Source organism: Aspergillus pseudodeflectus (genome assembly GCF_044049435.1).
Source record: "Aspergillus pseudodeflectus strain CBS 756.74 chromosome Unknown BJX68scaffold_80, whole genome shotgun sequence".
NCBI classification, from domain to species: domain Eukaryota; kingdom Fungi; phylum Ascomycota; class Eurotiomycetes; order Eurotiales; family Aspergillaceae; genus Aspergillus; species Aspergillus pseudodeflectus.
The window spans coordinates 118,368-133,119 of NW_027263856.1; the positions used below are offsets into that span (position 1 = coordinate 118,368).

Below are 14,752 nucleotides of genomic sequence, written 5' to 3' on the forward strand. Positions count from 1 at the left end.
AAATAAAATCGGGCGAAAAGAAGACGATCAGAGGGTCCAAGGACCCAAGTGGTAGAATTCGTGATCGATTGTCCCTTGATCTCCGAAGCGGATGCGCCAATAGCCCAAGAGGGAGATCTTGATGCGCAACGGGGAAAGAACTCGAGGAGTAGAGATCCAGCACCACAAAAGGAGAGGATTGACCGTGCGCGGGAGACAATCTAGCCTTGGAATTGATCCAGTTCCAACAGGGAAGAGAAAAAGTCGCCAACCGCGCAGCGAAGGGACTCGGAACTGACAAAGAGGATTGATCTGTTTCTTGCCCGCGCCATGCCAAAAGCAACCCGTGACAGCCAGGCACGTGACCTGGATTTTTCTTGGGGCCGGATTCGACGCTGGAGCTCAAGAGAGTTTCTCAATATCGCGATCCACGCTTTTTTCTTTTCTTTCGTGAATTCCTCGCCGACGACCCTATTTATGGATGTCATTAGCCTGGAATCATGCTTCGAACCGCCCCATGGTCTTGTCTCTAAGAGCGGCGCATCTCAGCAGCCGTTCGTTGCGGAAGGTAGCTATCCATACCGAGGACCGCACTCATTGCCGTGCGTTATTGACATGAGCTATCATTAGGGATGCTCTTATAGCACGTCCTTTCGTCCGATATACCCGGCATCACTTGACTCGCCGACTGCTGCCGTTCTCAGCCCCTCGAGCCCGAACCATCCCGGATCGAACATACATGGAGACACCTCCTCGTGCGAATTCTGGTGCTCGTCGCGGCTTGTTCAACCGGGACTGAACAGGTACTTCAATCCAGTGCCAGAAGTTTTAGAGCCGCGAAATCTCGTCGCTGGGAAGCGTCAATCGATTCGCAACCCGCCTCACCGAGAGACAAATTCTGCGCGACCTACACATGGGACCGCGCAACAAAACCGGCTCGATACCGGAAGGGAAAAGACTGTTCAGCCATCGCACCATGAACCAAGCCCGTCGGAGTATTTGATTGACATTATCCAGAACTTGGTTCTCTCTTCCAACAATGGTCATGGCAACCACTGGATACTGTCGGGCAAGGCTCGGAGGCCTCTCAACGCTCCTTTAACTTCAGAGCAGCGGTTGGCTTTCAAAAAAGCGAAGAATAAGTCTTTGCAAAAGATCCTTGCGGACTATATCCAAAGGTTTTATCCAGTTCTGCAGAAAGGAAATGACCTACGACCTTGTGCGGTGGCGGAGCTCAACCCTGCTATGCAACGGATGCCCGGCAGAGATGATATCGAGTACCTGGCTGCCCGGGGATACGACGTCAAAGATCTAATGGCATGGGCTTGGGTGCTTATGAGTGATGATACGTACCAGGCTACTCTTCGCATTTTGCTGCTGGAAGCAGATCAGGCGGTCAACCGCAACAAGCCCAGACAGCTTCCTACATTCATACCTCTCATGCTTCTGCGCCAGGAACTTGACTTGAAAACATTCCGTTTATTACTACTCTACTGCTTGCACGCTATTATCGGGCAGCCAATTCCACCTCTCAGCCTTTCTCCTGGTGCCGGGCCAAATGCAGTGGCATCTGTACATACTAATGAGCGCGCCAATGAGGCATCTCTGATTGATACCAGCACTTGCTCTATCCTCGTCGTGCGTTTGCTTTCTCAGGCGCGGCGACTGTGGCCGGAAGCGCAGCTCTTCATCACCCAAGCATTCGCGTTCTATCTGCGCAACCATAAGTCTGCGGGGAACAGCTTCGTCACGGAAAAGCTCAACATGTGCTTACGGCTGATTTCGTTGCCTAGCGGGCCCCGCCCGTTCATCTCTGCTCCAGTACGACAACAAGCACAGTTTGAGTTGTTGAAAGCGATGGCGGACAGAACTCCAGCCTTGCCTGTTACGCGACGAGGTTACCAAGGCCTGACTGCCGTTCAGCTAGCGCATAAAAAGACGGCCGCCGAACGCGAGTTTGCGAAGCTAAAGACACCAGCATGGCCGCCGTGGAAGGAGGAGAGGTCAGGCATGGACACGACCAAGGGCATAGAAGGAATGAAAAGTCGCGCTATGCGTGTAATGTCGCAAATGAAGGAAGCAGGATACTCACCCTCTCTTTGGGAAAATGTCACAAGTGTTCTGGCAGGATGGGATACGGACAATAGCCCCACTATACAAACCCGGACCTTGGGGCGGCCACCGGAGGTACTTCGAGGCCGTACAGGCAATGAAAATCACCACGCACTTTGGGAGGCACGAATCCGCTCCACGAGGACGGTGCGAGAGGCCTGGGCCTGCTTCATGGCCTATGAAAGCCGACGACTGCCACCACACTGTGCGGTGTATGCGGCGATGGGGGAAAAGCTCGTCTTACAACGAAGAACCAAGAAACGGCTTAGCCAAACAAGCAGTGCCTTGCCAGGAGACGGGCCGGAGGTGTTTCCAGAACCTGCATCCGCAAGAGATTGGATTTATACACCCTCGGAACCGCCTACGATAAGGCAGTTTCTTGAAAGAATGCTTTCTCATGGAATCCGCCCGTCTGGTAGATTCTTAGCGTCTCTCCTGCACCATGCTCCAACCTTCGCCGTAGGGTTGGACTGTCTGAACTGCAGCGATTTGAGCAATCATCAACTCGCGGCATTGTTCAGCGTTGAGATCCCAGAAAATGTTGCCGAATACCAGAAGGCGCTGGACGAGCTACCTGAGTACCTCGTTTCCGCTTTCGTCCGCTTCTTGTGCCGGTTCTCGGTTGTCTCCGAGTTACCTTTGAAATCAGATACTAGCATCGCCATCGCAGAAGCTTTCCCTATCTTGTCGGGACAATGGGCTAGAACCCATGCGCATACGCCCACCCTTTATTCTTTCACCGACCAGCAGCGAAGGCCAAATAAACTCTGGTATATCAGGCTGCGATCGCACGCGATCAATTTGTTACGGAGACGGAATCCTCGAAACTCGCAAAACCCACAGGGGTGGGTCCAGCTTCTAGGAGGCCTTCATCAGACCCGTATACTCGGCGATCCGTATAAACTTAGTCGACATACGCAGATGATTCTCGCTTGGTATGAGATTTTGGAGATCCTCAAGTGGCTGGAAGAACGGGATGTTGCAGTCGGCCCCGAGGGATTCCAAATAATTTGCGAAAGTTTCTCGAGCGCAGTAGTGGCTGGAGTGAGAGAACCAGAAGCATTGGAGAGAGCATTGGATATCCTGATCTCGATGGGTCAAATAAACCCGGAACTTCCCCCACCAACGTTGGAAGACTTGGTTAACCATGGCCTGACTACGCTCAAAGATCAATTCGACCACATTGTTCTTCTTGACCCAGGAACAACTTCATTTGTTGAATCACTCGCAGCATCCCTCGATAGCAGCACCGAGTCGCAGGTCACAGTACCTGCGTTGACTCACGTTCCTTCTCCAACCGTCCTCCACGCATTTGTCAGATCTCTTGGGCATGTTGAAGATTCAGAGGGATTGTTGAGTCTTCTTCGGTGGATGAGCCGACATGCCCTGACGCTTAAGCAAACCTCTGATGAGCATATGAACGGCGATGTCGTGATGCGGCGGACGATCGTTGCCCTGCGCATGTTCCTCGAAGGATACTGGGGCAAACGGCGATCACCACCCGAGGCATATGATCCGGGCTCTGCTGTTACACCGACTGATGTGGTGCCAACTTTCTCAGATCCGATTCTGCAAGAGGCGTATGACATTGTCACGGCTACTGAGATCTGGGGACCGTGGCCAAGCGACGAAGAAGTCTGGGAGTACTTGCAACATGGGAAGAAGTTTGGGAGTCTTTGATCCAAGCTGCGAAGAGATATTTCTCTTCATCGACTGTATATATAGATAGATTTTGTAAAATAGAGGCTAGGCCACAAATGATGATACCCATTAAGAGCACAGTACAGTACTCGCTGGTTCCCGCCGGAAACGTCGCTTACTCTCGGCAGAAAGGCGTCCCCCGCACGTAAGCTCAGCTTCCCCACAGCTTCCCGACGTCACAGAAGCTGCATCTCTCTTCTCCCCTACGATCCGGGAATTGAATTCATTCCTCGACACGAAAACGCTTGCGCATATTTGCTGCTTTAGTAGCAACAGCAGTCTGATCCATCATGTCTCCTCGTCTTCCGCGCGCCGCGCTCGCGGTCCCGATCTGCACCCCGGCTACCATTTCTCTACGCGTCAGGGTTTCCCGATACAGCACCGCGACCGACGACTCGGTAATCCAGACCCAATACGTCCCAGCGCCGGGCACTGGTAACATACGCGTTCTCCTCCTTAACCGACCCAATGCTCGAAATGCCCTGTCAAGGAACCTCCTGACCTCGCTGTCCCAGCATGTCCAGTCGATCGCCGCGGAAGGTGGGAACGGGCCGACACGAGCACTGGTCATCGGGAGCAACGCCGACTCGGCTTTCTGCGCTGGCGCTGACTTGAAGGAGAGGCTGCATATGACGAAAGATGAGTGCGTTACCTTTTGGTTAATGTAGGCAACACAAGCCTGGCTAACCACGGTCGTCGCGAATAGGACAAACGCATTCTTGGCCAAGTTGAGAGGCACATTCCGGGACCTTGCGGCTCTTCCGATTCCCACTATCTCTGCCGTCTCATCCATTGCCCTTGGTGGAGGCCTCGAGCTTGCCCTATCCACACACCTCCGCGTCTTCGGCTCGAACAGCACCGTTGCGCTGCCAGAGACAAAGCTCGCCATTATCCCCGGCGCGGGCGGCACCTATCGCCTGCCAGCCCTGATAGGCCTGAACCGCGCTCGGGATCTTATCTTGACTGGACGCCGCGTGACTGGCCCCGAAGCGTACTTCATCGGGCTCTGCGATCGCCTCGTCGAGATACTCCCGGAGGAAGAGAAGAAGGAAGGCGCCGGTCGCGAGAAGGTTGTTCGTGAGAGCATCAAGCTGGCTATGGATATCTGCGATGGTGGACCTATCGCTATAAAGCAAGCGCTGAAGGCCGTAAATGAGTACCAGAGGGGTGAGGCGGCGGAAAATGAGGCTTACGATGGGGTCGTTGACACGGAGGATCGGCATGAAGCTCTGCGTGCGTTCTCGGAGAAGAGGAAGCCTGCTTTCCGTGGGCGGTAGGTGCTTTACCTGCTCGGTGATGTTTTCTTTGAGCTGTACCTGTATACCACCCTATATAGATATGGAAGGCTGGTGGTTCAATGTTACCAGTACGTTCGGCCTTGCGTGAACCCTGAAAAGCGTACTTGGCCGTGAAGAATTATATTGAAGAATGTCTTTCAACTAGTCCTAGTGGTTGCCATCCGGTAGGAACACTGCTTACACTCTGGCAGTTAATCAACCAGCTCATTGTTTGTCCCGTTTGTAGAATTAACACAACACCCTTCAGGTTTCTGCCTCCTTCCCCCCATAAGTAGACGGCCGCCGAACGCGAAATTGTACCTCTCCATTAACCAGCTTCTGCCTTTCTGCCTTTCCGAATCCCGAACCAGACCTCATCTTCAGGCAATATTGACACTCCCAACCAGATATCTTCCCTTCCAAAATACCCAAAGCACAACTCACGAACCCCCACAATGCTCACACGATCTGCCGCGCGCAAGCGCAACGACACTGCTGCTATCCTAGAGAGAAAGATGCTCAAAAAATGCGATCCTATGAAGCATGTGAACGACGACACGATCAACATGATCTTTAGCCACTTCACACCAGAGGAACTCGTCAGCTTGGAACGAGTTAGCCGTGGATGGCAAGCGGCGCTGAGATCCTGGGCTGAGATATGGGGCTTTGGCACTTGCTTTCCGTTTATCTGGACGCATGCTCAGCGAAAGGGTATCTCAAATGAAGGCTATGTGGCTTTCAAACGTCTTGGTATGTCGTTGAGGTTCCTTCTGTTCCTTGAGTTGATTTATAATGACTGGACAGCTCGTCAACAATACTTGATGCAACGCGGACGACCTAGGAAGATATTCAAGCTAAAAGACGCCCACTTACTCTCGTCAGCTGGCAGCTACATAGCATGGTCAACGCCTAGAAGAGACGGAATCTTTTGGCAGTATTTTGAGCGGACCAAGAAAGGGAAAACCCGCCAAGCGACATTCTCCCCTGTTACTCGGTTCTACAAGAGGATGAATGGAAGAGAGCATATCAGGCACCTGTCTATCAACCAGGATGGGCTGTTTCTCGGGGGCTTTGCGAGAAAACAGTTCTGGCAAGATGGAGGAAGGTAACATCAGCCCAGTTTCTCCTTGTACTAAGATTTTGCTGATGTAGATTAGAGACCTAGTATTCTCTCCTACGGATGAAAAGGTTTTATGGAGTCGAGACTGGACGCCAACAGATAAGGGAGCAGAAGAGGTACCGGTGTTGGCCGGGAAGAGCTCCATATATTGCGTAAGAAAGCTCCATATGGGTTACACCTTGTCTGCATACGACTTTCACGGCAGCCCCCTTTATCGCTCCCCCGAGTATCCTCAAACATGGGTACCGGGAACTTTCTGTTCCAATGATATAAGCTTGAAACATCCCCGTGATTTTCGTTTGTTTCAAGGTAGGGGTGGAGTGGAACTAATAATCTCAGTACACCACGCAAGAGACGCTTCTACTATTATACGGATTATCAACGGTGCCACCGGTCACAGAGTCTATCAGGCTGACTATGCCCGGACCTGGAATTGCGAAGTTCATACAGACCTCTTCATCGATACTTTCGCTATTGTCATGTCGGACCCAGCCGGAGTGTTCTTGAGAAACCATACGGCTTCACATATGGCCATCACACAAATGTTCTCATATCGTCTTGAAAAAGCTGTCCAACTTGCTCCCTTGTCGACGGACGTTATGATCTTTCCAACACACTCGAATGTGCAGTCTTGGATCGTCAATCCTTATACTCGCGTGGGTTTCTCCATTGATCACAATAAGGAGACCGGTCCCACCCACGCTCAAAGCCATGTTATGACACCTACGGCAGATGAAGAGCTTCTGATCAAGGCTAAAGACTTGCTTAAATTCGCGTTCGAGAGTGAAACGCCCCCGGCCCTCCGTCAATGTCTTGTTCCTAGCGACGGGGTGGTCATACAGCTCCCGAAACGGCCTAGCAAGAAACGCTGTGTTTGGGTTGACTTTGACCTTCACAAGCATCTAGTAGTAGATGTTTGGTTTTCCTCTTGGTGGTTTACAAACAAAGATCATATACTTTACGAGTTTGAGCAAGGAGCTTTTGTCCTTGAGTTCTAGTGGGCAGTTGGATACTCTCAAGACACTCTGGTATTGGAGCCCAAGTCGGCAATGGCGCACTTTGCCAGTGTAGAATGACAGATTTGGAGCTTGATATAGGAGATGTGGTGAAGGGTAAATACTGGGCATCTACAAGATATGGCATTAACTAAATGAAGCTCTTATTGTCGAGCATAGGAAATGAAGAAAGCCATAGATCTGGTACTCCACCTAACTACTCAGAGCATCTTACCTAGGTGTTACTGAGTTGCTACACCATGGGCACCCAAAAGATTCGAAACTTACAGTGGAAGTTCCAATGTACTAGCATAAGGCGTTCTCTGCATCTGGATTTCGATCACGCCTTACTTTAATGACTTAATGACTCAGGACAAATATACTCAGCAAAGGTACGTTAGGTAATAAAAGAAGTAACCCTTCTCACCCCAGTCAGACTATCTGAGTCATAACCTGACACCTACCTACTAGTACTGCCACCTGCCTATAGTTGAATCAAGGCTCTCGCTAATAAACACTCCAAAACCCAGTGGCAAACCCGCGAGACATGGATCTCCTAACTACTATGCGGCTCAAGTAGCACAGAAGGCTTGGATACGGCGATGACAGCGAGTTTTGTTCGGTGCCTAGGAGGCGAAGTTAGACTTCGCCCAGTTTGGTTTCGGTTTCGGTTCGGTTCGCCTGGTCTATGGTAGTGTAGTGCAGTGTGGCCCAGGGGCGAGGCGTTTTCTATCCGTGGGTTGCCTGCGTAGGGCAGATTTTGATTTGTGGTTGTAGAGTGTGGATGGTTCGTCGGGGAATTGTTTATGGTTTTCCTTATGGCAAGGAACCATAGCTATAGCGAGAGTTCTCTAGTACTACTAATGGAGTACTAGCTGTAGTTGTACAGCGTGGACATGCACGTCAGAAGAACAGGTATACAATGTACTCCGTACCCCTGCATCCGCTGCAAGTCACGTCACTCGCTCCGCTGGCTCCTCTCAGATCGAAAGTACCCCAGATCCGCCCGACCGACCGATCGATCCGACTGTACGAATGTCGATGGAATCATGCATGCCTAGATGCCGCAGTATTGCATAGCCTCTCGATCAACATCTTTTATTTTAGTCACAGACGATCGGTCAAAAATAGCAGGGCGCTGAATAATGACCTACGTAATCCGTTCGTCGAGAAAGAAGAGGCTCAGCTGACTGGTTCGCCAGTCTTTGTGAGGACACGAGGCTAGATCCGCCCTGCGCCCAGCCGAAGGGTCAGAGTTACCCTCGCGTATTGATAGGTTCGATCTCACCCCTGCTCTTTTTAAGGGGCATGGTTGCTTCCGTACTTGTTCTGTATGGTTAAGCTGTATGGTTAGATTGATAGTGGCTGCGCTGTTAGCCCGGGGCACGATATCGGTCGTTCAGAGGAATGCATATTGTGGAAGTTCGAAGGCGCGCATATTCAAGGTCCAAAGGTACCTACCAATAATGATGTTCCAAAGACTAGAATATGAGAGTTCGATGGCGCGAATAATGAAGGTGCAGAGGCATGAAATATGATAGTTTCAAAGGCGCGGGTATCAAGGATTCAAAGACTGCCAGATTGAAGATTTACCTAATGGCGCGAATAATAAAGGACCTGAAGGCGGGCAGAGTTGTGGATTCGACTCCCGCTCTCTAGTCATGAGCTTAATTCTCTCCAGGGCTCACAGCGTGGATTCCGAAGAAGAGGCATCGGGCGGGACCAGGCACCGGCTGACCACTGGTCATGCTGCCTTGGGTGGCACATGCGAGAATCAAGACTCATGAGGCTGGCGGGGGAGGGATGATTCATTTAAAAGGACAGTAGATTGCGACTATTTCTGCTGTACTCCGTACGACTTTTTCGAACAAAGTAAGCGATATCTTTATTGACCTGAAACAGTCTAGACTGTAGCTGCGGGGAAGCCACCAGGTCAGCTCCAACCTCCAGCCCTGAGCTCTTCTACTAGGGGAGCTTCTTCCGCTCATATTACCTTCGTCCTGTCCCTCACCCAACTGTCACTTTCTCCTCGCTTTTCCCTCACTCTCATGCCCACTCACTAGCTCCCAGCGATGGACCTGGCCTCGCGCATCAAGCAGTTCGGACTGACGGTGGTTTACGAATCCCCCGACCCGCCGCTTGTTGACATCGTTTTTGTGCACGGCCTCAACGGCCACCCGCATCGCACCTGGACGTCGACCAGGACTGGCGCGTTTTGGCCCGTGGACCTCCTCCCGGAGGTCCTGGACCAAAGTCGCGTGCGGATTCTTACCTACGGATATAATGCGAATGTAACCTCGTTTACGGATGGCGCGTCGAAGGACCGGATCCTGAACCACTCCGAGACACTGGCGGCGCAGCTGGCTGCGAATCGAACCGTAAGTAATAACTGGCGACCTCTTCCATCCGATGAACCCTCTGAGACTTGGGTAGTGGATTCGCTAAGATGCGCTTCCGAGACCCTCCTGGGTAACGAAGTTGCTAACAATGAACATGCGTTTAGATCAAACACTGCTCCGAACGCCCGATCATATTCGTTTGTCACTCCCTCGGCGGCCTCGTCGTCAAACGCGCACTCATCTACTCGCGAAGCCTCACAAACGAAAAGGTCGAACACCTCCGCTCAATCTATGTCTCGACGTACGGCATCCTCTTCCTCGGTACGCCGCATAATGGGTCTGAAGTTGCAAAATGGGGACTCCTGTTGCAGAACATCTGCTCTGCCGTGATGCCCAAAAAGTTCATGGAATCCTCCCCGCAGCTGGTGAAGGCGCTGAAGACAAACAACGAGACCCTTCAGAACATCAACAGCTTGTTCACCGATATGATACCGCGCTTTCATATCTACTTTTTCCACGAAACGCTTTCGACAGACGTCAAGGGGACCCGCGAAGTTATCGTTGACGAGTCCTCCGCGGCGCCATACGCCGATGGTGTTGAACGAATGGGCATCGAAGCGACTCATAGCCACATGTGCAAGTTCGACGACGAGAATGCGCCGGGATACGAGACCGTTGCCGAGGCGCTGTTGCGATACTCTCGGGATGCGCCTGCTACGATACAAGAACGCTGGCGCGAGGAGGAGAAGACACGAATGATTATTCGCACACAAAAGGCGAGGGAGATTTTCGGTGATGCGGGTGTGGGTGGTGTTGGCGCGGTTGGTCAGGCAGATAGGGCGGCTCCTTCGGGTGAGACTCTCTCTCCTTCAACCCCTGCTTCTCTTACTTTGAGGGAGTATGAGCTCGAGGAGCCCTCGGACGAGGACTCTCGCTTCTTTGCAAAGAGTCCTCATCGCCACCAGTATCGATAGGCTAACATTGCCTATCGGGTGGTGAGCTTCGTCTTCCTCCTCCTCCTCTTCCTCACCCCCTGCTTATCTTAAATATCGAACGGAGGACTTGCTCTCCTTCAAATCGTGCTTTTCTTAACTATTGTATGGGGGACTATCTCTCACTCAACCCTCCTTCTTATACGATGAGGGAATATGAGCTTGAGGAGTTCCCAGATGATGGGGATGTTTGTTTCTTCCCAAGGGGTTGCTCGTTGCCACCGTTATAAATAGGCTGTTGTCTATTTAGTGGCTTCTTCTTTGTTTTCTGCGCAATTTATGAGTCACGAACAGACTGTTCATGTACCTTAGTGTACGGATGCTCAATAGTAACTCTGCTGACATGACTCGTCCCTAGTTAACCCCGTAAAGTATCTCCCCCCACCACCCGACAAACCACCGTCCCCCGTATCAGACATGACCAAGGACATGGCAAACAGTGCAGACCTCTCCCTCTCCAGATCGTGGCAACGAGAGCCCCTCTGGGTCGTCCCCTCCGGCTTCCACCGCAACGCAACGTTCTTTGGCATGACAAAGCAGCTCGAAACCCTGCATACCCGACTATTCAAAGCGAAGAAGCGCGTTGAGCATCTCACGGCAGTCCTCATCGCCGGCGTCCCGGGATCCGGTAAATCACACCTCGCCCGACAATACGTCTGGACACACCGGGACGACTATCCTGGAGGGATTTTCTGGGTGGATGCCAAGTCTCGACAGTCGACGTACAAGTGTTTTTGGGACATCGCGCAGGCCGCAACCCTTACAGATGGCGAGGAGTTTCAAAACCCGGATACCAAGTCGTCGAGCAAGTATGTCGACGCTGTACGACAGTGGCTACAGTCCCGGCAGGAATGGCTGCTTGTGTTTGACGGAGTGAGCTTCAACCATGACGATGATATCAATCACTTTAAGCAGTTTCTCCCATTCCGCGAGCGGTGCAGCATCATCTACACCTCTGTCGATAAGACTCTGCGGAAGAAGCAAAGGCTATACGAGCCATATTGCCTACAAGTGCTCCCGCTGGAAATTGAGGATGCGTGTAAACTACTCTTCAAGGACCTCGGTATCAAGCGACCGACGAAGGAGCAGGTTCGCAAGGCGACGGAGGTGGTCACTCATTACGAGTGCCTTCCGCTCGCAATTCACGCTATAAGTCACCGATTGAGCGCCACGGATAAACCGATCGAGAAATATCACATCAACTCGCACTTGATTGACGAGAAACTCGCAGAGCCGTTTTTGAGTATCATGTACGATCTGTACTGGGGCGAACACTTTCCTGCGCTGAACCTCATCAATTTACTCTCGTTTCTCGGTCACCAAGTTCCTGTTGGCTTGATCACGCTCGGCAAGTCCTTTCTCGAAGCTTGGGATATCGAAGTCTTCACAAGCAGTCGGCATGGCGAGCGCGGCGACCTCGACACTACACTGGGAATCTTGATTCGGTACGGGCTGATCGAACGAACGTCAGATCAATATCCTCTCCTCCAGACACCCTCACCGCGCTCCGAAAAGTACGCACTCGATCCCAAAGCCGTAATGCCTGACCTCTCGGAATCCCAAACTGAGAGCAGTCAAGAGGGTTTCTTTACAACATATCAAAGTTCCGGCGTTTCAGACATCATCAAGATCCACAGCGTCGTGCAGGGCTTCTGCCGCGATGAGCTCAAGATCATGGACAAGGAGATTAGGAATCAGCCCGAGTCCAGCCAGGCGAATGCAGGCTTCTACGACTCGTGGCTGGTGGTTGCCACGCGAGTCTTTTGCACCTCTTTCGAGAACGCCAAGTGCCGTATGGACCGCGTAGACGACTGCGGGTCTGTGAAGGATTACCGTGAATATGAGACGCACGCCTCGCAGTTGATGAAGAATTATCCGAAGCGGAATCGAGCAACAGCACCGTACGGGATCGTCGCCGACTCGCTGAAGCAGCTCAAGGAGGCGCTCAAGACCATCCGAAGCGAAATCGACCGCATCTCCCCCAGTTCCTCACAGGAGAGCATCCGCAAGCATCGCTCAGTTTTTGATCGGTCTAGTAGTTCTTCGTCGTTCCCAGACTCGACGGCTTCAGACGGACCGTCTAGACAGTTGACGCTCGACTTTGATGACATCGTCCGATCAGAGTCACCAGAGCAACGCTTGTCGCCGCAAAAAGTGAACCTGGGTCCAATCATTCCACACATCTTTCGTCGATCCACACATGAGTCTGAGGAGTTGCGCACTGACTACCGGGCGGATAAAGAAGATGAGGGCTACCTGCGGCACGACGGCTACTCGAAAAATGACGGTTACGTGACAGACGACGAGTCCTCAAAGGCTCGATCACCGGCGATGTCCCAGATAAGTATCGGGACTGAACGGCCTCGCTCTCATCCGTCGAGTCCCCCTCAGGACGACGAAGGCTGGCATGTCGTCGAGAACCCCGTGCGCAACCGACCGGTCACCAAAGGTCAGTCCGAGCGGCCGAAGCAGCGGAGGCAACAGCAAGGCCAACCTCAATCGCAACCGAAGCCACTGCGCCGGAGGCCCGCATTCCCGCGAAGTATCGGCGATTCTAAGCCCGTGGCGCCGGTCCTCCAGAAGACGCCTGCATGGAGGAGCGCACCTGAAGTCCTCACGGCGCGCGACATCCCCTATCGAACTGCCTCTGAAGCTCTGGTAGCTGTGAGCAAGGGCAGCCCACCGGCATCAAACGACAATCTGAACCGCCCTCGAATAGAGCATGGGCAGAAGGAGAACGCGCCCACGTACGCTTCTGTAGCGAAGCTCGCCCATCACATCCCTACCGATCAGACACCCTCGCAGCTACAGTCGCATCCAAGCAGCCGACTTGATGCTCTAGACCTAATGGGCGCGCCGGACAGCCACCACTACGGCACGCACCGCATCTCCAACCCGCGACTCGTCCCCGAGGATCTCTCAGCGAGTACGCCAATTTTGGGCATTCCCTACGAAAACAACATTGAGATCAAAATCCCGCGTCGGCCGAGGGAGAGTAACGCTGCTTCTGTTAGTGCAATACCATCCGCGTTTACGAGTAAATCGTCCACAAGCCTTGGCTCAATAAACCAGCATCCATCGGCGATTATGCCGGGTGCATCCCCGCCCTCTTCACTTCCGGCATCGGGATCCGAACCAATGTCGAGGAATCCATCGGGCCAGTCGCAGTCTCAACAGTCGGGAGCCTGGTCTAGCGCAACGGCCACAGCAAGTGATCCGCAGTACCGCACGTTCGCACCTCCCCGTCTCTCCCCGCTTTCCTCTACCTTCCAACAAGCGCAGAGCCACCCGACGTACTACACGCAGCAGCAAAATACACATCTCCTGACGGGTGCCGGGAGCTGGACATCTGACACACCGACTCTGTCCGGCCAGCGAATCAGCCCAGTTCCAGGTCCGATCCAACTCCAAGGTCCAGTGACCGGGTCAGGTCTAGCATCAGGCCCCTCCTATGCAGCTGTCGCACAACGCCGGTATATACCGCCGCTAGACATGGGGCTCGACTTTGAAATGGACCCGGAACCTGAAGTCCATGATTCGATATGGAGCCCACCCGCATCGTCATCTGCTGCCGGTGCTGGCAATCTTGGTGTCGGCGTAGGAAACGGGACGATGCACTTCGGGGCTCATGCTGTTGACCTCCGGACTGCGAGACGGAGGTTCCAAGCGTCTGCTCAAGCTGCGGCTCAGGCGCAAGCGCAAGTACAAGGACGAGGCCAAGGCCGAACACACCTCCAACCATCGCAATACCACATTTACCACGAGAACCGCTCGGGCCCACTGATGCCCGTATCCTCGCGGCAGAATGAGTTCGAGTATGACCGCGGGCAGGATCTCGGACAAGAGGGCGGATACAGCTATGGATATGGGTATGGGCCTACGCTCGGAACTGGATCAGAGTATGGGTTCGGTTATGATGGGTTGTCGCAAGGACCGGGACAGGGGTCAGGGCCAGGACAAGGACATGTACGAGGCCGGACGCAGGGGCAAGAAGGGATGAATGGACGAGGGAGGGGGTACAAGTATTCCGGCCCTGGACGGCCGAGGAGTGGGAGTTCACCTGGTTTCCAATTTTAGGGTTGAAAGGGTCTGGGACTGGAGGTGGGAATGGAAGGGAGTTGGGGGTAAGGTGTACTGGGTAATTGGTGGGAGTTTTTTTGTCTCTTCTGTCTTGTTTCATTTCTTCTTCTTCGTTTCTTTTTCTTGACGGTTCTTTCTGTTATATGTCTTCAAGGCT

General features: G+C 52.8%; 4 protein-coding genes across 4 annotated transcripts; all 4 read left to right on the forward strand.

The window, feature by feature from the left end:
• Nucleotides 1-411: 411 nt before the first annotated feature.
• Nucleotides 412-3,838, forward strand: BJX68DRAFT_248524 (uncharacterized protein). The gene is made up of 2 exons (XM_071041930.1): nt 412-547; nt 610-3,838. The coding sequence occupies exons 1-2, from the start codon at nt 461-463 to the stop codon at nt 3,769-3,771; spliced, it is 3,249 nt and encodes a 1,082-aa protein (XP_070893268.1). The 5' UTR covers nt 412-460; the 3' UTR covers nt 3,772-3,838.
• A 132-nt stretch (nt 3,839-3,970) lies between these two features.
• Nucleotides 3,971-5,306, forward strand: BJX68DRAFT_248526 (putative mitochondrial methylglutaconyl-CoA hydratase (Auh)). The gene is made up of 2 exons (XM_071041931.1): nt 3,971-4,435; nt 4,499-5,306. The coding sequence occupies exons 1-2, from the start codon at nt 4,083-4,085 to the stop codon at nt 5,067-5,069; spliced, it is 924 nt and encodes a 307-aa protein (XP_070893269.1). The 5' UTR covers nt 3,971-4,082; the 3' UTR covers nt 5,070-5,306.
• Nucleotides 5,307-5,524: 218 nt separating this feature from the next.
• Nucleotides 5,525-7,187, forward strand: BJX68DRAFT_272418 (F-box protein; the record flags this gene model as incomplete). The annotated part of the gene is made up of 2 exons (XM_071047205.1): nt 5,525-5,819; nt 6,529-7,187. The coding sequence occupies 2 exons, from the start codon at nt 5,525-5,527 to the stop codon at nt 7,185-7,187; spliced, it is 954 nt and encodes a 317-aa protein (XP_070893270.1).
• A 2,069-nt stretch (nt 7,188-9,256) lies between these two features.
• On the forward strand, nt 9,257-14,603 carry BJX68DRAFT_279705 (LipA and NB-ARC domain protein; the record flags this gene model as incomplete). Its single annotated transcript, XM_071048780.1, has 5 exons — nt 9,257-9,562; nt 9,688-10,348; nt 10,874-12,964; nt 13,004-13,759; nt 13,793-14,603. 5 exons carry the CDS (start codon nt 9,257-9,259, stop codon nt 14,590-14,592), a joined length of 4,614 nt encoding a protein of 1,537 aa, XP_070893271.1. The 3' UTR covers nt 14,593-14,603.
• Between the last annotated feature and the right edge of the window lie 149 nt (nt 14,604-14,752).

What these genes read in the sequence shown, in the direction of transcription:
- BJX68DRAFT_248524 (XM_071041930.1), top strand. Translation starts at nt 461, where the DNA reads ATGTCATTAGCCTGGAATCATGCTTCGAACCGCCCCATGGTCTTGTCT. An exon ending in GCAGCCGTTCGTTGCGGAAG is followed by an intron (nt 548 to 609) that starts GTAGCTATCCAT and finishes AGCTATCATTAG; the next exon opens with GGATGCTCTTATAGCACGTC.
- BJX68DRAFT_248526 (XM_071041931.1), top strand. Translation starts at nt 4,083, where the DNA reads ATGTCTCCTCGTCTTCCGCGCGCCGCGCTCGCGGTCCCGATCTGCACC. An exon ending in CTGCATATGACGAAAGATGA is followed by an intron (nt 4,436 to 4,498) that starts GTGCGTTACCTT and finishes CGTCGCGAATAG; the next exon opens with GACAAACGCATTCTTGGCCA.